General features: G+C 40.0%; 1 protein-coding gene across 1 annotated transcript in view; it reads right to left on the reverse strand.

Annotated features, from left to right (window-relative positions):
• SHOC1 (shortage in chiasmata 1) overlaps nt 1-17,277 on the reverse strand; it is a 93,275-nt gene extending 75,998 nt beyond the window's left edge. The window contains exons 1-2 of the mRNA XM_030193763.1: nt 16,985-17,277; nt 5,983-6,108 (exon numbers count right to left, since the gene is read on the reverse strand). Coding sequence (XP_030049623.1) covers nt 5,983-6,108; nt 16,985-17,237 — 379 coding nt within the window. The 5' untranslated portion in view covers nt 17,238-17,277. The remainder of the gene's footprint in view (nt 1-5,982; nt 6,109-16,984) is intronic.
• Between the last annotated feature and the right edge of the window lie 7,174 nt (nt 17,278-24,451).

Raw genomic sequence — 24,451 nt, forward strand, 5'->3', positions numbered from 1 at the left:
GACCCCTGATAGGCAATTTGCCTCATGTTTACTGTTATTGCTAATCTATGCGAACCTAGATATAGAGATGTAACATAATATCTAATGTCGCAGAAGAGTATTTTGATTTTTCATCATATACTATGTTATGATATGTTAACTGTTTTTTTTAACTATACATGTTATAGTTTCTTATGATGAATAACCTTTAGTTAATCTTCTTGTTCACCTGGTTTCTTCCTAGTAGCTTCTTATAATATAAGATGGTAAAAGTTTACTTACAAATTCTCAAACGGGGGATTGAGTCTCCGCTTGGAGAGTCTCTGTCTTCATTCTCTCCCCCTTCTTTTAATATTGTCTAGGCTGAGCTTTATTTAGCTCTTTATGCCGTTCCGCTGTTATTTTTCTCTAGCACTATTTTTTTTCTCCTGTTATCCTTTCTTTCTTCTCGGCTTATACCTCTATTGCTTTATCTGGAACCTCTCCATGTTTTCACTGAAGTTTTCACAGTTATTGATGTCATTATAATTACCTTTCCCGTGACTGGTTTAGAAATTGTGTCTTGGAATGTCCATGATATGAGAAGACATCCTATTAAGAGGAAAAAAGCTTTTCTTGCACTCAAAAAAACAATGTGCAAAAATTGTATTTTGACAAGAAACTCATCTCCCTAATATACAGCAACTAGTAAAACAGGCCCGTTTCTGATACAAATGAAATGGGCGCTAGCAAGGTTTTCCTTGGAGTGTGTATGTTTGGGAGAGTATGTGTGAGATTGACTGTGTGTGTGAGAGAGAGAGTGAATGTGCGAGTATGTGTGTGTGACAGAGAGAGAGAGAGAGTGAGTGCTGGGTGCGAGTGTGCCTCCTCTGTCCCCCCCTCCAGCCACCCAGCGATTCTCCTCTCTCCCCTGCTCCCCCTCCAGCCACCCAGCAATTCTACTTTTTCCCTTGCCCCCCCCTCCAGCCACCCACCGATGCTCTTCTCTCCCCTGCCCTTCCTCTAGCCACCCAGCGAGTCTCCTCTGTCCCCTGCCCCCCTCCAGCGAGTCTCCTCTGTCCCCTGCTCCCCCTCCAGCCACCCAGCGAGTCTCCTCCGTTCCCTGCCCCCCCTTCATCCACCCAGCGAATCTCCTTTTTCCCGCCCCCCCTCCAGCCACCCAGCGATTCTCCTGTGTCCCCTGTCCACCTCCAGCTACCCAGTGATTCTTCTCTCTCCCCTGCCCCCTCTCCAGCCACTTCTCCACTTTAATCAGCATATATTAAATTTCCCCCAATGTGCTACAGAAAAGCACCAAGCACATCCTATATAATAAAATGCACCTCCAACGTTCTGAAGCCAAGAAAGTGAAGCCTTCAAGCCTTGAAGCATTTGTGCGCTCTGTAAAGCTCCATCTCCTCAACTGATGACACGTAGTTCCGGAACGTTGGAGGTGCGTTTTATTATATAGGATATGTAAATTCTGTAAATTGGATTAGTCACTCTTTTGATTCACCTGAATTGGGCAAACATAATGGTGTCTCAATCCTTTTTCATAAAGATTTAATGTTTCAGCTTATTGATAAAGGAATCAATACTGAGGGGTAGATGGATTATTTTAAAACTTTTCTTTCAAGGTATAAATATTATCCTGGTAAACATCTATGCTCCAAATAAAGATGTACTGGAGTTTTTTACTGATCTTTTTCAACACATCTCTGAATGTGGTCATGACCGGATCATAATGGCAGGTGATTTTAATTTGCCTTTAGATCCATGGCTAGATAGACAATCTAGATCTATCTACCACCCCACTAAAGCACACTTCATGTTACACGCCTATATAAATCAGTATCACTTATTAGATCCTTGGAGATTGCAAAACCCAGACACCAGAGACTTCACTTGTTTCTCATCTTGACATCAAATTTCCACTAGAATAGATTACTTCTTACTATCTAATTAACTTTTAGATTCCATAATAAGCACCAACATAGAAGTAATCTCTATCTCAGACCACGCCCCTATCTAAATCCAATTACAACATAAATCTAAACACTCAGCTAAACATCCACTATGAAGACTTAACCCCATTATCCTACCCTCTGAAGAAAATATAAACAAAATCAACAACTTCATTAAAGAATATTTTCTTCATAATAGCCCTCACGACACTAATCCTACCACAAACTGGGAGGCTTTTAAAGCTTCCATAAGAGGTGAATTTATTTCATTAACTGCTCATTTGAATAAATAATGAAAATTTGAATAAATAATGAAAATTTGAATAAACTGGAAGTTAGATTGAAAGAACTGGAGAAACGTTGTGTCATGGATCAAAATCCTAATATACTCCAATATATTCTTAAAAACAGATATGAACATAATAAAATTTGGGCGCTCAAAGCTGGTCATGAATTATTTGTTCATTAAAAAATACAATATGCAGACATGAATAAAAGCAGTCATCTGCTAGCCAATTAAAGAGGAAAAAAACAAAGACTCAAATTCCATTATTATATTCTGCACAAAAAAAAATACCAATTACCAACACAAAAAGTATACTCCAAGAGTTTCATTCCTTTTATTCCTCCCTATACTCCTCTGAATCACAAGTTAATACAGAAGGTTTGAATATCTTCTTAAAATCTTTAAACAAACCCTCCTTTACAACAAACGAACAAAACACTTTAAAGGCTCCTATAAAAATACAAGAAATATTAGATGCCATTAAATCACTTAATATAGGTAAAGCTCCTGGCCCTGATGGGCTTACATGTGAATTCTTCAAAATATTCAAAGGAGAATTAATCAATCCGTTAAAAGGGTTTTTTGACAATTTGGAAATAAACAAAACTACTCCTAACTGTTTTAATGAAGCTATTATAACGCTCATCTCTAAACCAAATAAAGACCCTACCTTAGTAGCTAATTTTAGACTGATATCTTTGCTTAATTTGGACTACAAAATCTACGCAAAAATATTAGCTAGCAGACTTTCTCAAGTTATCTCAACAATTATCCATCCCAATCAAGTTGGTTTCATGCCTAAAAGACTTATCTCTGATAATGCTCACCTATTTCACTGCATTTCCTTTCGTGCTAAAACGTGTGACCCAATTATAGCAACGTCAATAGATTCAGAAAAAGCATTTGACAGAGTTGAATGGTGGTTTCTCTTTCACATCTTACACTGGTTCGGAACTCCTACAGAATTTATCAATAAAATCAAAGTCTTATATAATAACCCTTCAACTCGTATTTTAGCAAATAATTTTCTCTCCGAGTCGGTCAGTTTACATAGGGGCACTCGCCAAGGATGTCCATGATCCCAATTACATTTTAATGTAGCATTAGAACCTTTATTAATAGCTATTCACTCCTCTTTGTGTATCACTGGAGTAAAAATAGCAGATATTGAATCTAAAGTTACAGCATATGCTGATGATATTATGCTTTTTCTATCTAACCCAGAACACTCCTTACATCATTTCTTTAAACTAGTAAACATTTATGCCTATTTTTCGGGTTATAAAATAAATATTCAGAAAACAGAGGTATTACCATTAAACATATATGCAACTCCAGACGTGACAGCTCAGTTTGACCTTTTCTGGTCTTCTAAAGGTTTAAGATATTTAGGAGTTGATTTAGTCTCCTCTTTTGAAACCACTGTAGAAATTAATAGCAAAAACATTCTAAATATAGTGCAATCCCTGCTTAAAACTTGGTCTCCGTTACAGTTATCATGGTGGGGCAGGTTAGATACTATAAAAATGATAGTCTCACCTAAAATTACTTACATTTTAAGTATGCTTCCAATTCTTTTTGCAACTAACTTTTATAAACAAATAGACAAACTTATAAGTGGTTTTCTGTGGTCTGGAAAAACTCTCAAAATAGCCCCTTCTACACTTAAAGCTTCCAAAGAAGACTCAGGGATATCCTTTCCAGATTTCCTTACCTATCACAAAGCTTTTATATTACAACAAGCATCTAAGTGGTTAATACCCAGTTTAGTATATTCCCCAATTTGGTTACAAATTGAAAAAAAATGTTATAGTTTCCTTTCACTTTTCAGTTCTCATCTCCCTCAGTCTCTGCCAAGCAAGCTAAAAACTGACATTTTGATCTCTTCTGCATTCTCATGTTTACTTTAATTAGATAAACTAATGGATGTTTCAACTGGCACATCGTCAAGCGTCATTATAGCTAAACCCCAATATTTGTATAAACAACAGACCTCTCCAATGGAAAGAATGATATCAAAAAATACATGGACTTTAGAAGATGTTCACTTAATGTCGTGAAATCATTCTTATCCCTTCAAGAACAATTTGATTTACACTCTATTCAATTCTTCTGTTGGATTCAACTGAAACACTGTCTAGATTCCTCTCGCATCTACTTGTCAACGCTCAAAAAAGATATCCCCTCAATTGTTGAATTTTTTTCTTCAATTCATTCAAAAGGACATGTTGCCTCCAAAATCTATAACTTCCTAATCTCTCATAACTTCAGTGGAAAAACTAGTCTACGATCAATATGGGAATCGGAGTGCCAATGTCAACTTAATGATCTTCAATGGTCTTTGTTTTGGACAAAAATAAGTAGACCAATATTGTCAGCGATCTATATGCAATCTCTTTTTTTTCTTCATCATAGATCTATATGGACCCGACACAAAATGAAGCTGGCAGGTCTTAAAGACAGTAATCTTTGTTGGTCTTGTAAATCAAACATAGGTACTCTTAATCACATACTTTATGAATGTGTGAATACTTTGAAATTTTGGAACCAAATTTGGCAAATAATCTCTGACATTCTCCACCTTTCTGAAGATCTGTCCATCAGCAAAATTATATTTGGTTCATTAGATTTTCAAAGTTCTTTAGATATATATTCCTATAAATTATATGATGTGTTTATTGTAATTGCTCTCAAAATGGTGTTAGCCAATTAGAAAGACAATTCTACTCTCAATTCTCATTTCTGGTGACAGTCCTACACATACAGAAATTTTAAATATCTATTGCAATCAAACTTTGAACATCTTTGCAAACGAATAAGGTATGGCTCCCACTTAAACATCATCTACAACAAAACAATCATGTCATTCTGAGTTCCCTGTGAATAATATTTACTACTGTACAATTTGATATACATTGTTAAAGGTATAAAACCTTGTTATAGTATATCTGTAAACTTTGTTTATAACACGAATATTATTTGAAGATAACTACTTGGTAGCTTTCTCTCCCCCCCTTTCTTACCCTACTCCCTCTTCTTTCATGCTTATTCCTTTTTCCTTATTCTTTTTTCCCCCATGCTATCTTTCTTTAAACATTATTATTGACTAATGTAATACTTTGTTTCTTGATAACTGATGGAAATTTGCCCATTATACTTTCTTAGTTAGTGATTTCATTCTACTGTTTGTAACTTTATTATTTAAAATTCAATAAAATTTCTTCAAAACAAAAGGAGGAAAGGATGGAGGAGAGTATGTTCATTTTGAATTTCAGCATTAACTATTCATCTAAAAGACTTTACAATCAAGGAGTGTAATTATGAGAGAGACAATTATCCTAAAATGCTATGTTTTATTCCACATCTTTGTTCTCATGATTTATGTGCACTAAGTCCCATCATGAAACATCTTGGCAGTGAGCAACAGTCAGACAGGCCACTGTACATGAAGCATAAGACAGTGTGGGATTTAATCAAAGCAATACTTTTACTTTAGTTTTTCCTATTATTTTAATTCCTTATGCTCTTGAAGTATTCGGTAATCTGAATCGTTTAAGTTTTGGTATTTCTTTTCTTTTTTAAACAGCTGCCTCCTTGTACTCTGTTTTTCTGTGACTGAGTAATAACATCATTGTTCTTTCCTCCTTCACCTTTGGAAATGTGCTGCTAGGTCACTCATTCCAATAATAGCTGCACTCTAATTAACTTTTTCAAATCTGAAGTATGCTGAGATGCAAATTACTATTAGCAGCAGTATTACAATGGAATACATACCTGTGGCTGAGATTTCAATTACAATGTTGTCCCTTTTAGCTTCTTTATCTGTTTTCACATTGTGAGTACTGTCACAAGCCACAAGGTTGTCTGCCTTAGGAACTGGAGTGTTGGTTTTGGGTGGTTCTAGTTTTGATGCAATTAAAAAAAATAAATGAAATGTAAATTTCTATATAAATGATAATTTATAATAACTGGACAGAAAATTCCTTACAATTAACTTTATACAGACACTCTTAGCACAGGAGTCGATATTTAGTATATTTTGGTCAAATACTATGGTCCTGAAAGTTTAAACACCCTATTTAATTGTGCATCAACATAGGCTACATACCACGATGCTGAACTGAACTGATTTATGTTGCAGATGCAGATTTCACTATCCTATATTATGAATTAATCCAAAACTCTGAGACACAAACTTTATATACAAAAGATAGAAATGGATTTAGAATGCAATGAATTTCACACTTATCTTCAAGCTAATCTCCAGAGATTCACTAAAATGTAAGAATTATCAAGGGTGTTAAAGACAGTGGCTTTGCAGCCTTGAATTGTAGGCATACAAAAAGCCTTACAATATATTTATTCATTGAGATTTATTAACTGCCTGTACAAAGAAATTTTTTTAACAACAGAGTTTCACTCCAGTGACGAACATAAATGCTTGACATGCATGATTCATTAGAAAACCATAATAAGAAAATACACCTAACAATACTTGCCTAGAAAATATCTTTACAATGTCCAGGTTGTCCATATCAAGATGATTATCATTTACTGAAGTCGTTGGTGGAGAATCCTCCTAACAAGATACTGATGTTCAATCTTCCAGTGATGAAGATGATTAAGATATGTGACCAATCCCAGGTATAACAACAGTCACTCACAGACGGCCATGAACTTTACTTTCACTGTACCACTCAATCCTCAGATAAACACATAGTAACCCTCCCAGTCTCTGTCTTTTGGCAACTGTTCTATATCCTTTTTATATATATATAAAAATGACTTTCTTTTCCATGGCGTAACTTTCAATTGAAAACCACAATAGCATATTTCCTTTATTCATGCAGAATGTCACAGGTAGATTCTTCAGAAGGATACACTGTTACAGCTGCCTCCTCCAGAGGGATTCCAAGTTCATAAGTACATAAGTATTGCCATACTGGGAAAGATCAAAAGTCTATGAAGCCCAGCATCCTGTTCCAACAGTGGCCAATCCAGGTCAAAAATACCTGGCAAGATCCCAAAAAAGTACAAAACATTCTATACTGCTTATCCCAGAAATAGTGGATTTTCCCTAAGTCCAATTAATAATGGTCTATGGACTTTTCCTTTAGGAAGACGTCCAAACCTTTTTAAAACTCTGCTAAGCTAATCGCTTTTACCATATTCTCTGACAACGAATTCCAGAGTTTAATTACACGTTGCGTTAATTACACGTTGAGTGAAGAAACATTTTCTCTGATTTGTTTTAAATTTACTACTTTGTAGCTTCATTGCATGCCCCCTAGTTCTAGTATTTTTGGAAAGTGTAAACAGACGCTTCACATCTACCCGTTCCACTCCACTCATTATTTTATAGATCTCTATCATATCTCCCATCAGCCAACTTCTCTCCGAGCTGAAGAGCCCTAGCCGATTTAGCCTTTCCTCATAGGGAAGTCGTCCCATCCCCTTTATCATTTTTGTCGCCCTTTTCTGCACCTTTTCTAATTACACTATATCTTTTTTGAGATACGGCGATCAGAATTGAACACAATATTCAAGGTGCGGTCGCATTATGCCGGGATACAAAGGCATTATAACATCCTCATTTTTGTTTTCCATTCGTTTCTACTACTACTACTACTATTTAGCATTTCTATAGCGCTACAAGGCGTACGCAGCGCTGCACAAACATAGAAGAAAGACAGTCCCTGCTCAAAGAGCTTACATTCTAATAATACCTAACATTCTTATTGCCTTCTTAGCCGCAGCAGCACACTGAGCAGAAGGTTTCAACGTATCATCAATGACGAAACCTAGATCCCTTTCTTGGTCTGTGACTCCTAACATGGAACCTTGCATGACATAGCTATAATTCAGGTTCTTCTTTCCCACATGCATCACTTTGCACTTGCTCACATTAAATGTCATCTGCCATTTAAATGCCCAGTCTCCCAGTCTCGTAAGGTCCTCTTGTAATTTTTCACAATCCTCCCGCGATTTAACGACTTTGAATAACTTTGTGTCATCAGCAAATTTAATTACCTCACTAGTTACTCCTATCTCTAGGTCATTTATAAATATGTTAAAAAGCAGCGGTCCCAGCACAGACCCCTGGGGAACTCCACTAACTACCCTTCTCCATTGAGAATACTGACCATTTAACCCTACTCTCTGTTTTCTATTTCTTAACCAGTTTTTAATCCATAATAGAACACTACCTCCTATCCCATGACTCTCAATTTCCTCTGGAGTCTTTCATGAGGTACTTTGTCAAACGCCTTCTGAAAATCCAGATACACAATATCGACCGGCTCACCTTTATCCACACGTTCGTTCACCCCTTCAAAGAAATGTAGTAGATTGGTGAGGCAAGATTTCCCTTCACTAAATCCAAGTTGACTTTCCAGCTTATTTTCGAAAGAGAAAGACGCCCATATTTCGACCCAAATTGGGAGATGGGTGGGTGCCTTTCTCTCACGGGTGCCCAAATCGATATAATCGAAAGCCAATTTTGGGTGCCTCCAACTGCAGTCTGTCGCGGGAACGGACAAAGTTGACGGGGGCGTGGTGATAGCAGGATTGGGGCGTGTTTATCGGCCAAGGAGAGATGGGCATGCTCGGCCGATAATGGAAAAAAGAAGGGCGCCAGAAGCGAGAATTTGGGTCACTTTTTTTGGACCCTTTTTTTTTCACAAACAAGTCCACAAAAAGTGCCCCAACTGCCCAGATCTCCACCGGAGGGAATCAGGGATGCCCTCCCCTGACTCCCCCAGTGGTCACTAACCCCCTTCCACCAAAAAAAAGAACTTTAAAAACTTTTTTTCCAGCCTGTATGCCAGCCTCAAATGTCATAACCAGCTCCATCACAGCAGTATGCAGGTCCCTGAAGCAGTTGTTAGTGGGTGCAGTGCACTTCAGGCAGGTGGACCCAGGCCCATCCCCCCCCCCCCCCACCTGTTACACTTGTGCTCCAAACCGCCCCCAAAACCCACTGTACCCACATCTAGGTGCCTCCCTTCAGCCATAAGTGCTATGGTAATGGTATAGAGTTGTGGGCAGTGGGTTTGGGGGGGGGGGGGATTTGGGGGGGACGACTCAGCACCCAAGGTAAGGGAGCTATGGACTTGGGAGGTATTTAAAATTGTTTTTAAGTTGTTACAAGTGCCCCCTAGGTTGCCCGGTTGGTGTCCTGGCATGTGAGGGGGACCAGTGCACTACGAATCCTGGCCCCTCCCATGACCAAATGCCTTGGATTTCTTCGTTTTTGAGATGGGCACCTTTGGTTTCCATTATCGCTGAAAACCGATACTACCCAGCTCAAATCCGCCCAAATGCGATGCATTTGCCCGGCACAAACCGTATTATTGAAATAAAAGATGGACGCCCATCTTTTTCAAAAATACAGTCTGGCCCGCCCCTTCGCAGACCCGTCCTCGGAGATAGGCGCCCATGGAGATGGGCGTTTGCATTCGATTATGCCCCTCTTTGTCTCATTAATCCATGCTTTTGAACATGCTCTGTAATTTTGTTCTTTGTAATAGTCTCTACCATTTTGCACGGCACCGACATCAGACTGACTGGTCTATAATTTCCCGGATCTCCTCTGGAACCTTTTTAAAAAATCTGCGTTACATTGGCCACTCTCCAATCTTCCGTTACCATGCTCGATTTTAAGAATAAATTGCAAGTTCATTTTTCAGTTCTGTCAGAACTCTGGGATGAATACCATCTGGTTCAGCAGATTTGCTACTCTTCAGTTTGTAGAATGCCCCATTACATCCTCCAGGTTTACAGAGAATTCATTAACTTTCTCTGACTCATCAACTTCGAATACCATTTCTGGCATTGGTATCCCACCCAAATCTTCCTCGGTGAAGACCGAAACAAAGAATTCATTTAATCTCTCCGCTATGGCTTTGTCTTCCCTGATCGCCCCTTTTACTTCTCAGTCATCTAGCGGTCCAACCGATTCTTTTGCCGGCTTCCTGCTTTTAATATACCTAAAATAATTTTTACTATGAGTTTTGGCCTCCAATGCAATCTTTTTTTCAAAGTCCCTCTTAGCCTTCCTTATCAGCACTTTGCATTTGACTTGACTTTCCTTATGCTGTTTCCTTTTATTTTCAGTCGGTTCCTTCTTCCATTTTATGAAGGATTTTCTTTTAGCTCTAATAGCTTCCTTCACCTCACTTTTTAATCATGCCGGCTGTCGTTTGGTCTTCCGTCCTCCTTTTTTAATAAGCGGAATATATTTGGCCTGGGCTTCCAGGATGGTGTTTTTGAACTGCATCCAAGCCTGATGTAAAATTTTGACCCTCGCAGCCGCTCCTCTAAGTTTTTTTTTCACTGTTCTTCTCATTTTATCATAGTCTCCTTTTTTAAATGCTAATGTATTTGATTTCCTATGTATACTTACTTCAAAGCTAATATCAAATCCGATCATATTATGATCACTGTTATCAAGCAGCCCCAGTACCATTAACTCCCGCACCAGATCATGTGCTTCACTAAGGAGTAGGTCTAGAATTTTTCCTTCTCTCGTCGGCTCCAGTACCAGCTGCTCCATAAAGCAGCCCTCGATTTCAACAAGGAATTTTACCTCCCCAGCGTGCCCCGATGCAACATTTACCCAGTCAATATCGGGGTAATTGAAATCCCCCATTATTATTGTGTTGCCCAGTTTGTTTGAGTCTCTAATTTCCTTTAACATTTCTGCATCTGTCTGTTCATCCTGGCCAGGCAGACGGTAGTACACTCCTATCACTATCCTTTTCCCCTTTACACTTGGAATTGCAATCCATAGTGATTCCAAGAAGCGTTTTGTTTCCTGCAGAATTTTCAATCTATTTGATTCAAAGCTTTCATTAATATACAATGCTACCCCGCCACCAATTCGATCCACCCTATCACTACGATATAATTTGTACCCCGGTATGACAGTGTCCCACTGGTTAGCCTCCTTCCACCAGGTCTCAGAGATGCCTATTATATCTAATTTTTCATTTAGTGCAATATATTCTAACTCTCCCATCTTATTTCTTAGGCTCATGGCATTCGCATATAGACATTTCAAACTATGTTTGTTGTTCCTATTTACATCATGCTCAGTATTTGATAGTATTAATTTGCAATCTTTTGTCTGTTTTTTACTTTTATTTAAGGACACCTGATCTACTATGGTCTCTTTTGCAACCTCACTATCAGGATACCCTATCTTCCCTGTTTTGGTGATATCTTTCAAAGATACCTTATCCCGAACCATGCTTTTGATCGGCTATCGGCCTTCCCCCTATTTCTAGTTTAAAAGCTGCTCCATCGCCTTTATAAATGCTGATGCCAGCAGCTTGGTCCCACCCTGGTTAAGGTGGAGCCCATCCTTTCGGAATAGGCTTCCCCTTCCGAAAGGATGGGCTCCACCTTAACCAGGGTGGGGCCAGGCTGCTGGCATCGGCATTTAAAAAGGAGATGGAGCAGCTTTTAAACTAGAAATGGGGGCAAGGCTGACAGTCGCTCAAAAGCGCATGGTTCGAGATAAGGTATCTTTCAAAGATATCACCAAAACAGGGAAGATAGGGTATCCTGATAGTGAGGTTGCAAAAGAGACCATAGTAGATCAGGTGTCCTTAGATAAAAATAAAAGACAGACAAAAGATTGCAAATTAATACTGTCAAGTACTGAGAATGATGTAATAATACACTGCTTCCAAACACTATTCTGATTTTCAATTGAAAGTTACGCCATGGAAAAGGAGGAGTCATTTTTGTATATATATATATAAAAAGGATATACAACAGTTGGCAAAAAACAGAGACTGAAAGGATTTCTATGTGTTTATCTGAGGATTGAGCGGTACAGTGAAAGTTAATGGCCGTCTGTGAGTGACTGTTGTTATGACTGGGATTGGTCACATATCTTTATTATCTTCATCATTGGAAGACTGAACTCATCAATATCTTGTTGGGAGGATTGGTAGGATTTCCCACCATCTTCTTTGGTATATGATAATAATCATCTTGATTTGGGCAACCTGGACATTGTGAAGACAGTCTCTAGATAAGTACTGTTAGGTGTATTTTCTTATTATGGTTTTCTAATAAAGCATGCATGTCAAGCATTTGTGTTCGTCACTGGAGGGAAACGCTGTTGTGAAAAAAATTTCTTTAAATAGTAGTTTGTTGCAAAAAGGTTATTTTTTTCGTATGTTGTGAATTAAAAATTACTCATTGTACTTGATATAGCTTAAGGGTGTTTGGAGAGCACAGAATTATATTAAATTCCCTGTCATAGAGATTAGTTAAAACTTAATGTCAAGAAGTGCAGAGTGATGAACTTGGGGAGCAGAAATACAAAAGAAATGTACCAGATAGGAAGGGAGAGATTGGTAACCTCGGCTCAGGAGAGGGACCTTGGGGTTGTGAGAAATATGTAAATATATTGCTTTTTCACTTAACATAATTGCAAAGATAGAATATATAGCTTATGCCCTGGTAGAAAGGAACTCTTTAGGGGTAAGGGTATAACTATATTTGTGTAGGCCCTTTCTAACAGAGATCACCACATTATATCTCTCTAAATTACTAACAAAGAAACTGTGTTAGTTTAAAGAGATGTGTGCAAATTAATAAGAACTGCTGAGACTGGAGGAGAGAGAGGAGGGAGAAATAAGCCCAAAGTGCTGAGAGAGATGTATGAGGGTTTCAAGGAAACTGGGCCAGGCATGAGACCATGAAACTATGTACAAAGCGAACAAGAGAAAAGGGGGGGTTGGGGGAAGGTGAAGCATACCATGTATGAAACTACTAATGCAGAGTTCTCACATGAAAGTTTGAACATAAGAAAATGTAAACCGAGCAAAAAAACTAACAATGAAAAAGACTCTATCTTTGGAAAATTTTCAGTAGGGACTGTCATATGATAACCAGCACTGATGTAATAGGGGGTAAATGTGATCAATATCCAATGAGAAACTTAGGGACAGACACCTAATGTAACCAGAAAGAAAGAATATATAAAAACTGTAAAAATTAAGGGAGGGTGTGCCTGCTTGCGTTCAGCGACACCCATTCTTGCAAGAGTGTATTTTTTAAACAATAAATTAATTAAGACTTGTTTCACCAATTTGATTTTGTAAGTTCTTTTTGTATAGGTTCTCAGGTTATCTGGGGGCTATTTATAACAGGGTGATGGTGTCCGATGATCTTAAGGTGACGAAACAGTGCGACAAGGCGGTGGCCGCGGCCAGAAGGATGCTAGGCTGCATAGAGAAGGGTATAACCAGCAGAAGAAAGGAGGTGTTGATGCCCCTGTACAAGTCATTGATGAGGCACCAATTGGAGTATTGTGTTCAGGTTTGGAGGCCTTATCTTGCTGTAAAAAGACTTGAAGCGGTTCAGAGAAAAGCAACGAAAATGGAAGGCAGTTTAGGCAGCAAGATGTACATGGAGAGACTTGCTGACTAAACATGTATACACTAGAGAAAAGGAGAAACAGGGGTGATATGCAGTGCTGTGTATGCCTTGTAGCGCTATAGAAATGCTAAATAGTAGTAGTAGTAGTAATATGATACAGACATTTAAATATTTGAAAGGTATTAATTTGCAAACAAACCTTTTTCAGAGACGGGAAGGTGGTAGAACTAAAGGGCATGAATTGAAATTGAAAGGGGGCAGCCTCAGGAATAATGTCAGGAAGTATTTTTCACTGAGAGGGTGGTAGATACCTGGAATGCCCTCCTGGAGGAGGTGATGGAGATGAAAATGGAATTAAAAAATGAATGGGACAAACACAAGGGAATCCTGTTTAGAAGGATCAGATCCAAAGAAGCATAGGGGAGATCAGGTACAAAAACCAGTACTGGGCTGAATTCTACGGTCTGTGCCCTGATGGAGGCTGAGTAGATTTGGATGGGCCGGAGTGGAACTTTTTGGGTGCTTTGACAACTTCTTCAGAAATTTTAGAACAAGGCCAGTGCCAGGCAAACTTCTACGGTCTATGCCCTAAGAAAGGCAAGAATAAATCAAGAACAGGTATACATATGATGCAACACTTCATACCATATGTAATGAGTTTATATTGTTGGGCAGACTGGATGGACTGTACAGGTCTTTAACTGCTTATGCATTTTACACTCAAAACCTATTTTCCATTACTTCCATTTTGATTGCAACTAAAAATTTACAAATCAAATATTAAATGAGAAAAATTCAACTATCAAGTTTATGCTCCTTTTTTTGTTAGCTATTTATGCTGTACCACAAAAGAACATAACTAGCTCTACCTACGTATATACTCCAACAATAATGTCTCATAGGAGTCAGCGCCTTGTAGTATGGCTTGTATACTTGCTGAGTGGTACGTCACTAGATGGGCGCTGTTTCCGAAGCAATGTTACATTTTTATCCCCTTTGATGTTCTGAGGGAACAGCTGCCTGATGCCAATTATTTTTCATATTGTCAACTACGGGATTTTATCTACAAAAAGGTACTACTGGATTGGTGGCAGGGGGACCAGGCTGTATTGAAGCTCTTTAATATGGGAGGTTTGATCTCTAGGTTATATAAAGCATTGTTGTAGAGCAAACCTATCACTCAAAAATATGAACACTGGGAGGTACTTTTGGGAGTGCCTTTATCTGTCTCAGAGTGGGAATTGATTTAAACAAGGCTCACCAAAGTTACAATTGCTTTACATTATAGAGAACATGGTTTTAAGATGCTCCTTTGGTGGTACTATACATCAGCACATTTGAAAAGGATTGTCGGCTCAGGCACTGGCCTCTGCTGGAGAGACTGTGGATTAGAGGGGACTTTTGAACATATCTGGTGGAATTGCCCTAAAGTCCAGAAGTATTGAGAGATGGTGTTGCAGTTCCTACACCTTTTGTTAGGTGTGACATGTGTGCCTTCTATGGGAATCACCAGATTGACACATATGGTGGTTACTGCTGCAAGGCTGTGACTGGCAGCTGCCTGGAAAACCTGATGTGCCCAGCAGGGACCAGTTGATGGCAAAACTGGACCACCTCAGACAGCCTCAAAAAACTAGGCGTTACAATTGACCACACTCTCACACTTGAGAGCCAAGTAAACTCCACTATAAAGAAAATGTTTCATTCAATGTGGAAGCTTAAACGTATAAAACCTTTCTTCCCAAGAGAAGTTTTCCGTAACCTAATACAAGCAATGGTAATGAGCCACGCAGATTACTGCAAAGGAATATATGCGGGATGCAAAGAACAACTCATAAAGAAACTCCAGACAGCCCAAAATACGGCAGCTAGGTTGATATTCGGAAAATCACGTTTCGAATCTGCCAAACCCCTCCGAGAAAAACTGCACTGGCTCCCTATCAAAGAACGTATCACCTTCAAAATCTGCACCCTGGTCCACAAGATTATCTATGGTGAAGCCCCAGGATACATGGTCGACCTGATTGACATTCCAGACAGAAACAGAACATCACACACCTACCTGAATCTTCAATACCCGAGCTGCAAAGGTCTCAGATACAAATTAACCTATGCATCCAATTTCTCCTACATAAGCACACAATTATGGAATATACTGTCAAAGACTGTGAAATCAATTTACGACCATCTAGACTTCAGGAGATCATTAAAGACCTACCTATTCAGAAAAGAATTCCCCACCAATCTAACATAGATGCCTCCAATCTGCAACACAGCAAACCACAAGCTGTACTGGACACTACATATTACTTCCTATCCTTGATCCCTAGGCACCTGAATATACTAGTTTTAAATGAGCCTAACATCAAATTGTATTTGTTTCCATACCGGTCTAGGCGATCGCCTTGACCGGTAAGATGTAAGCCACATTGAGCCTGCAAATAGGTGGAAAATGTGGGATACAAATGCAACAAATAAATAAGGTCAAAGTTAATCGCCATTAAACATGGTTGCAAGGGCTCCTTCTATGCAGTGTGGACTCCATATAGATGAATATTAGGCCTTTGATTTTTGGGTGAAAGCAGCTGCTCACTGGACTATACCAAAGGAAAAAAATGTGGGTTTTTTTTTTGGGGGGGGGGGGGGGGGGGGCGGTGTGGGGGGTGTGGAATAGTGGGAACTTAGAATTGTGTGATTGGAGCAATAGTTGGCATTCAGCCTGTGTATACATTGTTATTAATAAAGTTGGGTTTAAAAAAAAAATAATAATAATGTCTCATAAGAGCAGCAGAATGAAGACCAAATAGTGACAAAAGATTTCAACCTGAGGCAATAACACTTTGAACAGTGCATTACCTGTGGAACTGAGTTTTTATTAATTTGCATGCCCTACATGGAGGTAAAAAAAAAATGCATGTAGTGCCATTTTCACATATTTTTACACACTATAGGGTGAAGTGTTCCTTGCGGGATGAGCTGTTGAAACTAAGTGCAAGTGTCTGGATTTTCAAAAGTATGCACGTGATTTAACTCAGAACAAGTATCCATAAAAGTAAATGTGAGTGAGTATTATGTTTGGGTTTATCTTTAAAATGAAAGTAAATACTCACTTTTTCACTTTGTACATCCAACAGTCTGTAGAGTGAAAAGTATGCATATACCTTTTACCTGTGCATGCAGCTATAAAATTACCCCCAGACTCGGCATCAAATAGGCAGTTATAAAATTCTCCCCATTGTGTTTATTAGAACATATTAAAGAGCCATACAAACTCCAAAAAAATCACAATTTAAACCTCAAACTTATCTTTCCTGACTTATTTCAATTTAGGAGGGACAGACCAATGCGCATCAGTTAAATACTTGTATATACAACTTACCTAGATATGGACTCTCTTCTATAACTTTTGTCTGAGACTTCAAAGCAATCTGTTTGGATCGTAGCATTATAAAGTTGCTCAGCAAGTCTAAATCATCTTCCTTTCCTTTAGCCAGATCAGAGGTGGTTTTCTGGTTTCTGGATGAATAGGGAAGCCCAACAGCTGCATTGTAGAGACTCAAAGCTGGTTCTTCATCTTCCTTCTCATTGTTTGGCAAAAACACTGGTTTCACTGCCTCACTCTGCACTTTCATTTCTTCTTTGATTCTGCCAACATCTGTGTGTGTACGAGGAAGGGCAGCATGTGTTTGTGCAGAACCACAACAGGAAAGAGAACACTCAATTAATTTCTGAGAAGAGGATTGAGAGGGCATTTGTCTTCCACTAAGATGAAGATAGCTTTCTTCTGTATCAAAAGGTTTCTCTTCTAGCCATTCTGAAAAAAAAAAACCAAAAAGCAAAAACAAATGAACTGCTCATCACAAAGAAAAACTGCTACAATTGCAATCGATTGTCTATTTTTTATTTATCAGGTCACTAAAGTGATACTCATTTAATGCATTTCTGATGAATGTGGTTCTAAAACTGGCCTGGACAAATTTTCATTAAATCTAGGAGCCAGCATCTAAGACCTTTCTCATTTCTCCTTTCCCACATTTCCAACATTGCCCCCAATAAAGTTTGGGGGGGGGGGGGGAGGAAGGTCTGCAATCCCCTCTAAGATTAGCAGCAGCTCTTTTAGAATTGACTTACTGAGATTTTTTCCCCTATTTTGTGCCTGTGGGCGAAGAAACTTTAATAAATCAGTTTCTTAAGGTGCCTCTGCTAATCAACTACAAAAGTCAATAGTTTCCCTTCCTAAAGCATGCTGTCAGTTAAGAACATAAGAATAGTCATACTGGGTCAGACCAATGGTCCATCTAGCCCAGTAGACTGTTTACAACAGTGGCCAATCCAGGTCATAACTACCTGGCAGAAACCCAAATAGTGGCAACATTCCATGCTACCGATACCAGGGCAAGAAGTGGCTTCCCCATGTCTATCTCAATAGCAGACTACGGACTTTTCCACCAGGAACTTGACCTTTTTTAAACTCAGATACACTAACCGCTGATATCACATCCTCCATCAATGAGTTCCAAAGCTTAACTATTCGTTGAGTGAAAAATATTTCCTTCTATTTGTTTTAAAAGTATTTCCATGTAACTTCATTGAGTGTTCCCTACTCTTTGTAATTTTTGAAAGAGTAAAAAATTGATTCACTTCTCGTTCTATACCACTCGGGATTTTGTAGACCTCAATAATATCTACCCTCAGCAGCCTCTTTTCAAAGTTGAAGAGCCCTAACTTCTTCAGCCTTTCCTCATATGAGCGGAGTTCCATCCCCTTTATCATTTTGGTCACTCTTCTTTGAACCTTTTCTAATTCTGCTATATCTTTTTTGAGATACAGAGACCAGAACGGAACACAATATTCAAGGTGTGATACAGAGGTATTATCGTATTCTTGGTCTTATTTACCATCCCTTTCCTAAAAATTCCTAGTATCCTGTTTGCTTTTTTGGCCGCAACCATACACTAGGCAGAAGATTTCAGTGTATTACCTACAATGACACCTAGACCTTTTTCTTGGGTGACAGCACCCTCTAGACAGGTGAAGCAAAGAGGCAATTGCCTCTTTGTTTCACCTATCATCATAGCCTGGGTGCATCAGTTTCTCTCTCATATCCCCATCTCCCAGCCTGTCTCTCTCATGCCCCTCTCCAGCCTTCACCCACTCTTGAGCACCCCCCCCCCCCAGCCTGCACTCATTACTCATAGCGTATCCTGAAACTGGATGGCAATAAGGCTCTGCATATACAGTGGGGGAAATAAGTATTTGATCCCTTGCTGATTTTGTAAGTTTGCCCACTGACCAAGACATGAGCAGCCCATAATTGAAGGGTAGGTTATTGGTAACAGTGAGAGATAGCACATCACAAATTAAATCCGGAAAATCACATTGTGGAAAGTATATGAATTTATTTGCATTCTGCAGAGGGAAATAAGTATTTGATCCCCCACCAACCAGTAAGAGATCTGGCCCCTACAGACCAGGTAGATGCTCCAAATCAACTCGTTACCTGCATGACAGACAGCTGTCGGCAATGGTCACCTGTATGAAAGACACCTGTCCACAGACTCAGTGAATCAGTCAGACACTAACCTCTACAAAATGGCCAAGAGCAAGGAGCTGTCTAAGGATGTCAGGGACAAGATCATACACCTGCACAAGGCTGGAATGGGCTACAAAACCATCAGTAAGACGCTGGGCGAGAAGGAGACAACTGTTGGTGCCATAGTAAGAAAATGGAAGAAGTACAAAATGACTGTCAATCGACAAAGATCTGGGGCTCCACGCAAAATCTCACCTCGTGGGGTATCCTTGATCATGAGGAAGGTTAGAAATCAGCCTACAACTACAAGGGGGGAACTTGTCAATGATCTCAAGGCAGCTGGGACCACTGTCACCACGAAAACCATTGGTAACACATTACGACATAACGGATTGCAATCCTGCAGTGCCCGCAAGGTCCCCCTGCTCCGGAAGGCACATGTGACGGCCCGTCTGAAGTTTGCCAGTGAACACCTGGATGATGCCGAGAGTGATTGGGAGAAGGTGCTGTGGTCAGATGAGACAAAAATTGAGCTCTTTGGCATGAACTCAACTCGCCGTGTTTGGAGGAAGAGAAATGCTGCCTATGACCCAAAGAACACCGTCCCCACTGTCAAGCATGGAGGTGGAAATGTTATGTTTTGGGGGTGTTTCTCTGCTAAGGGCACAGGACTACTTCACCGCATCAATGGGAGAATGGATGGGGCCATGTACCGTACAATTCTGAGTGACAACCTCCTTCCCTCCGCCAGGGCCTTAAAAATGGGTCGTGGCTGGGTCTTCCAGCACGACAATGACCCAAAACATACAGCCAAGGCAACAAAGGAGTGGCTCAGGAAGAAGCACATTAGGGTCATGGAGTGGCCTAGCCAGTCACCAGACCTTAATCCCATTGAAAACTTATGGAGGGAGCTGAAGATGCGAGTTGCCAAGCGACAGCCCAGAACTCTTAATGATTTAGAGATGATCTGCAAAGAGGAGTGGACCAAAATTCCTCCTGACATGTGTGCAAACCTCATCATCAACTACAGAAGACGTCTGACCGCTGTGCTTGCCAACAAGGGTTTTGCCACCAAGTATTAGGTCTTGTTTGCCAGAGGGATTAAATACTTATTTCCCTCTGCAGAATGCAAATAAATTCATATACTTTCCACAATGTGATTTTCCGGATTTAATTTGTGATGTGCTATCTCTCACTGTTACCAATAACCTACCCTTCAATTATGGGCTGCTCATGTCTTTGTCAGTGGGCAAACTTACAAAATCAGCAAGGGATCAAATACTTATTTCCCCCACTGTACTTGAGCCATTCTGTGCAGGAAGTTGAGGAAGTCTCGTGGTTTCAAGTCCCACGAGACTGCCCGAACCCCTTGCAACAACACGGCTCATATATATATAGTCTGATCACTATGCGAGGTTGAGAGAAGAATTTACAGGCAGTGCTGCAGTGGGAAAAAACAATTATCGAGGGTATGAAATCCCAGGGCACCAGGATGAAATTTCAAGGCGCCATAATTTTTTTTTAAATTTTTTGTTACATTTGTACCCCGCGCTTTCCCACTCATGGCAGGCTCAATGCGGCTTACATGGGGCAATGGAGGGTTAAGTGACTTGCCCAGAGTCACAAGGAGCTATAATGACCTGCCACCCAGGATTTGTCAAGCGCTGTTCTAAGGTATAACCTTATAAACAATTATCCAGATCAAATATCAAATTCAGATGCAAATATTGGATAAAGGTGGGGGTTAACCCCCCCAAACAATCCATAAATCAGTATACTTGCATATCCCTTAGCATTAATATTACACCAGTCCAGAAAATGTGGGTTATGCCCATTGACCAGAGGAACACATCAAAGAGAACCAAAACAATATTCAGGAATTACAGTAAAAATATCAATTAGACAAAAAGCATAGAAATAAATAAGAGTTTGAAAAGATAGGCCTTATTGAACAAAAATGTTGTTTCCTAAAGAGTTTATAATCTGGTATAAGTCTAATCTAAGTAAGAAGTTCTTTCTATAAGTTAGCAGCCTGATATGCATATGATGAATTTAATATTCGCTTCGACTTCCCGCCTCTGAAATTAGGGAAACAAAAATAATAAGTATCATAAAAAAATAAGTAGTATTTTGGGAAAAACAGAATAAATCATACATGTAAGAGGGTGCTAAGCCATGCTGGATCCTAAACAAGATATAATAAAATTTGAACAGCACTCTACTTTCAAATGAGAAACAGTGCATTAAATTTTAATAAATAAATAAATAAATAAATGTTTGGTGTATCTGATTAAAGATCTACCTGTCTAGGAATTTTAATTATGAAAATTGTACTTCCTTAATGGTCTTTAATTCCTTCTGTGTTTCTGGGAAGATGGATATCCCTGCCCTAGTTCTCTAGAGCTGTGTAGTCTCCATATATTTTTTATGTCTACATTTATATCCACATTTATAAATGGGCATAAGGGTAGTTCAAGTTAACACAAGCTTTTTCTGTGCCCTCTATTTGAAAAGAAAATAGTATGATGTACATTGTTTCTTCTTCTCCAATAAAGCTTTTCTATTCTGATTTTCAGCTCACCAAGGGGGTGCTGCTAGGTTGTTCTGTTTCCTTCTTGCAAGCACAGTTATTTTTTCTGTGATTTTAGAGCTACAGACTTGCCTCTGTAGTCCTTTGGCAGAGCAGCTTGTTTGCAGTTCGTAGGGTCTTGGTCTTGCAATTACTGTAATAACAATAAAACCCCCAAAACATTTCCTAAGAGGAGGAAAATGCGCTTCTTACTGGTCATTTTCTGTCTGTTTGCTTCCCATTCAGTCTGGTGGTATGACATATCTATCCTGTCTGTACCGCTATATGACTCAAGGTCTGTTCTCAACAGTAGAGGAATCTTCCACATACTGTTTTTGAATCCGTAGAACCACCTTTTGTTTAAACCAGCAAGTTGTGACCCAAAACATCTGAGTTCAGATCACATGGCAGCTCCTTGAGCACAGTACTGTGTAACCTTTAGTCCTCCTCTCTTATGCTGGACAAGCAGCATCTTATTGGTGCCTCCCACTGGGTGGAATAGGCTATGTTGTGCCACTACTGTATTATTGCAAGCACTCTATGAGAGGGGATCCATCTTTGTTGTTTACCAAGAATCATTTTGGCTTTAGGGCACAGGCCCAAATGTACTAAGATCCCCGTTAAGAATCCATCTGTATTTTCAAATTGGGAAAAATCAACGATTTGGAAATACAGATAGTAACATAGTATAACGTGGAGGGGCATAATCGAAAGGTCATCCAAATCTGAATTTGGGCGCCCTCATGAAGTCGGCCAACATCAGGCAGGTATAATCGGAAAATAATATGGGCGCCCTTAAACATTCCATTATCATGGTTGAAAATGCCCAAATCAGGGACGCCCAAAGTATAGGAAAAAGGACGCCCTCAGATATTCCATTATCACAGTTGAAAATGCCCAAATCAGGGACGCCCAAAGTATATGAAAAATACGGCAGTTATGTGAGAAACGTGTCCTTGTTACTGTACTTTATATTTCTCAATGTTCCTTATATTTTCCCCGTACCTGGATGTCCGCATCTACATGCACTGTACTTGCGGAACATGCATCTATGGGAACTATAAGGAACATGTGTGGAGCCATTATAGATGCCAAGATGTGCACATACTGACCTGTCCATATATGGAGCTGTACATGTAAGGACGCCCATCAGCATGGACGTCCATATAAGGCGATGCACGCTTTCCAACGGTTATTCACTGAGAAACATGGCACTCCGGAGAGAACCAAATTTTACCGAGCAGGAGACTCTGTGCCTAGTGCACCTGTGCGTAAAGCACAGGAGAATTCTGTTTCGCCACCACCACCACCTGCCCCCCCAGGACTCTAGTCATCCAAGCCTGGGGTGAGTTAAGGGACAGCTTGGAAAGGTAAGTGTTTGCTCACCCCCCCCCCCCCCCTCCTGGGCTATCAGGGTCCCCTCCTGTAGCTACATATATAAGAGCTCCCTCAGCAATGTAAGCACAAACTGTAGTCTGCATTCAAGGGTAATCAGTGATATGTGCACATGCATATTCATTAATAGAATCTATGTACTAGAAAGCAAAAACATTCCCACATCCATAGAATACTGCACACAAACGGTACTCTCTGTCCTCATGTCCACCTCAATGACATCATCTGTACCAATGTAATGCCCCCTCCCCCAATCAGTGTTGTGAGTCTCTCCTATTTGATTTCCAAATGAATTTGTGTGCTGAAGGCAAGAAAGGCCATCCCCTGACTCCTGGTGTACAAACGTATATCTTGCAGAAGATTTGGCATTCAGAGGAACCTCGAGTCCCTCCGGTGGCGGTTCCGCCGCATCAAGAGGCAGAGCCCTGACATGGTCAGGGAAGTGAGACGGTGCCTCAAGGCTCGACGTAAATATTATAAACAGCCCTGTACTCATTTGTAAATGTATGTTATTTAATAATGCAAATGTTGTGTACAATATCAGTTTCCATGTGGCTAATAGGCAACTAGTAAGTCATAACACCTCTGTCCCAGATCAAGGCCTGAGGTTGTAGCTACCCTCCCGTGAGTGTGGCTGCAACTTCCAACTAACCTCCTCTGAGATGAATGAGATGACATGCCTCACTTCTGTACCCCCCTTTCTGGGGTGGATCCTGTTTCATGGTTTTCCTGCCTGAGGTCCTACTCTTAGTGGATGTCATTGCCTCATATTAAAGTTATGTGCTTCCGGGGGGTCACGTGACGCGATGCACGCGAGCGGTCACTAAAAGATTAGCTCCGTGCCCTCTCTCACATTCCAAGCTAAAACCCTCGAATTAAAAAGAGGAAAACGGCTAAAATTAATAACAAAGTACCCGCGAAGCTTGTTCGGTCGCTTACCTTTTTGGAGCGGAGGTCCGAAGTAGCAATGGCCGCTAAATCACTTCGTAAAGGAAAAGCGGGAGAAGACAAGATGGCGGCACCGGCGAGCCCATCGAATGTGTCGGTTAGCTCAGCATGGACCGCTGAAATAGTGGGAGAAGTAACAGCAGCCCTGGAAGTTATTCTAGACAAGAAATTACAGGGACTGGACTCCAAACTAGCGGGTTTGCAGAGCAATATGGCGCAACTTACCCAGGACATGGCAGGTTTTCAACAACGAACGGGGGCCCTGGAAGACCAAGTTACAACTATGGAACAGAGGTATAGTAAACTCCTAAAAACAGTGGAAACACAGGCCGAGAAGATAGAAGACCTAGAGAACAGGTCTAGACGCAATAACTTGCGTTTTGTTGGGCTGCCTGAGGATA

The sequence above is a fragment of the Microcaecilia unicolor genome, chromosome 2 (genome assembly GCF_901765095.1).
Source record: "Microcaecilia unicolor chromosome 2, aMicUni1.1, whole genome shotgun sequence".
In the NCBI taxonomy this organism is placed as follows: Eukaryota; Metazoa; Chordata; class Amphibia; order Gymnophiona; family Siphonopidae; genus Microcaecilia; species Microcaecilia unicolor.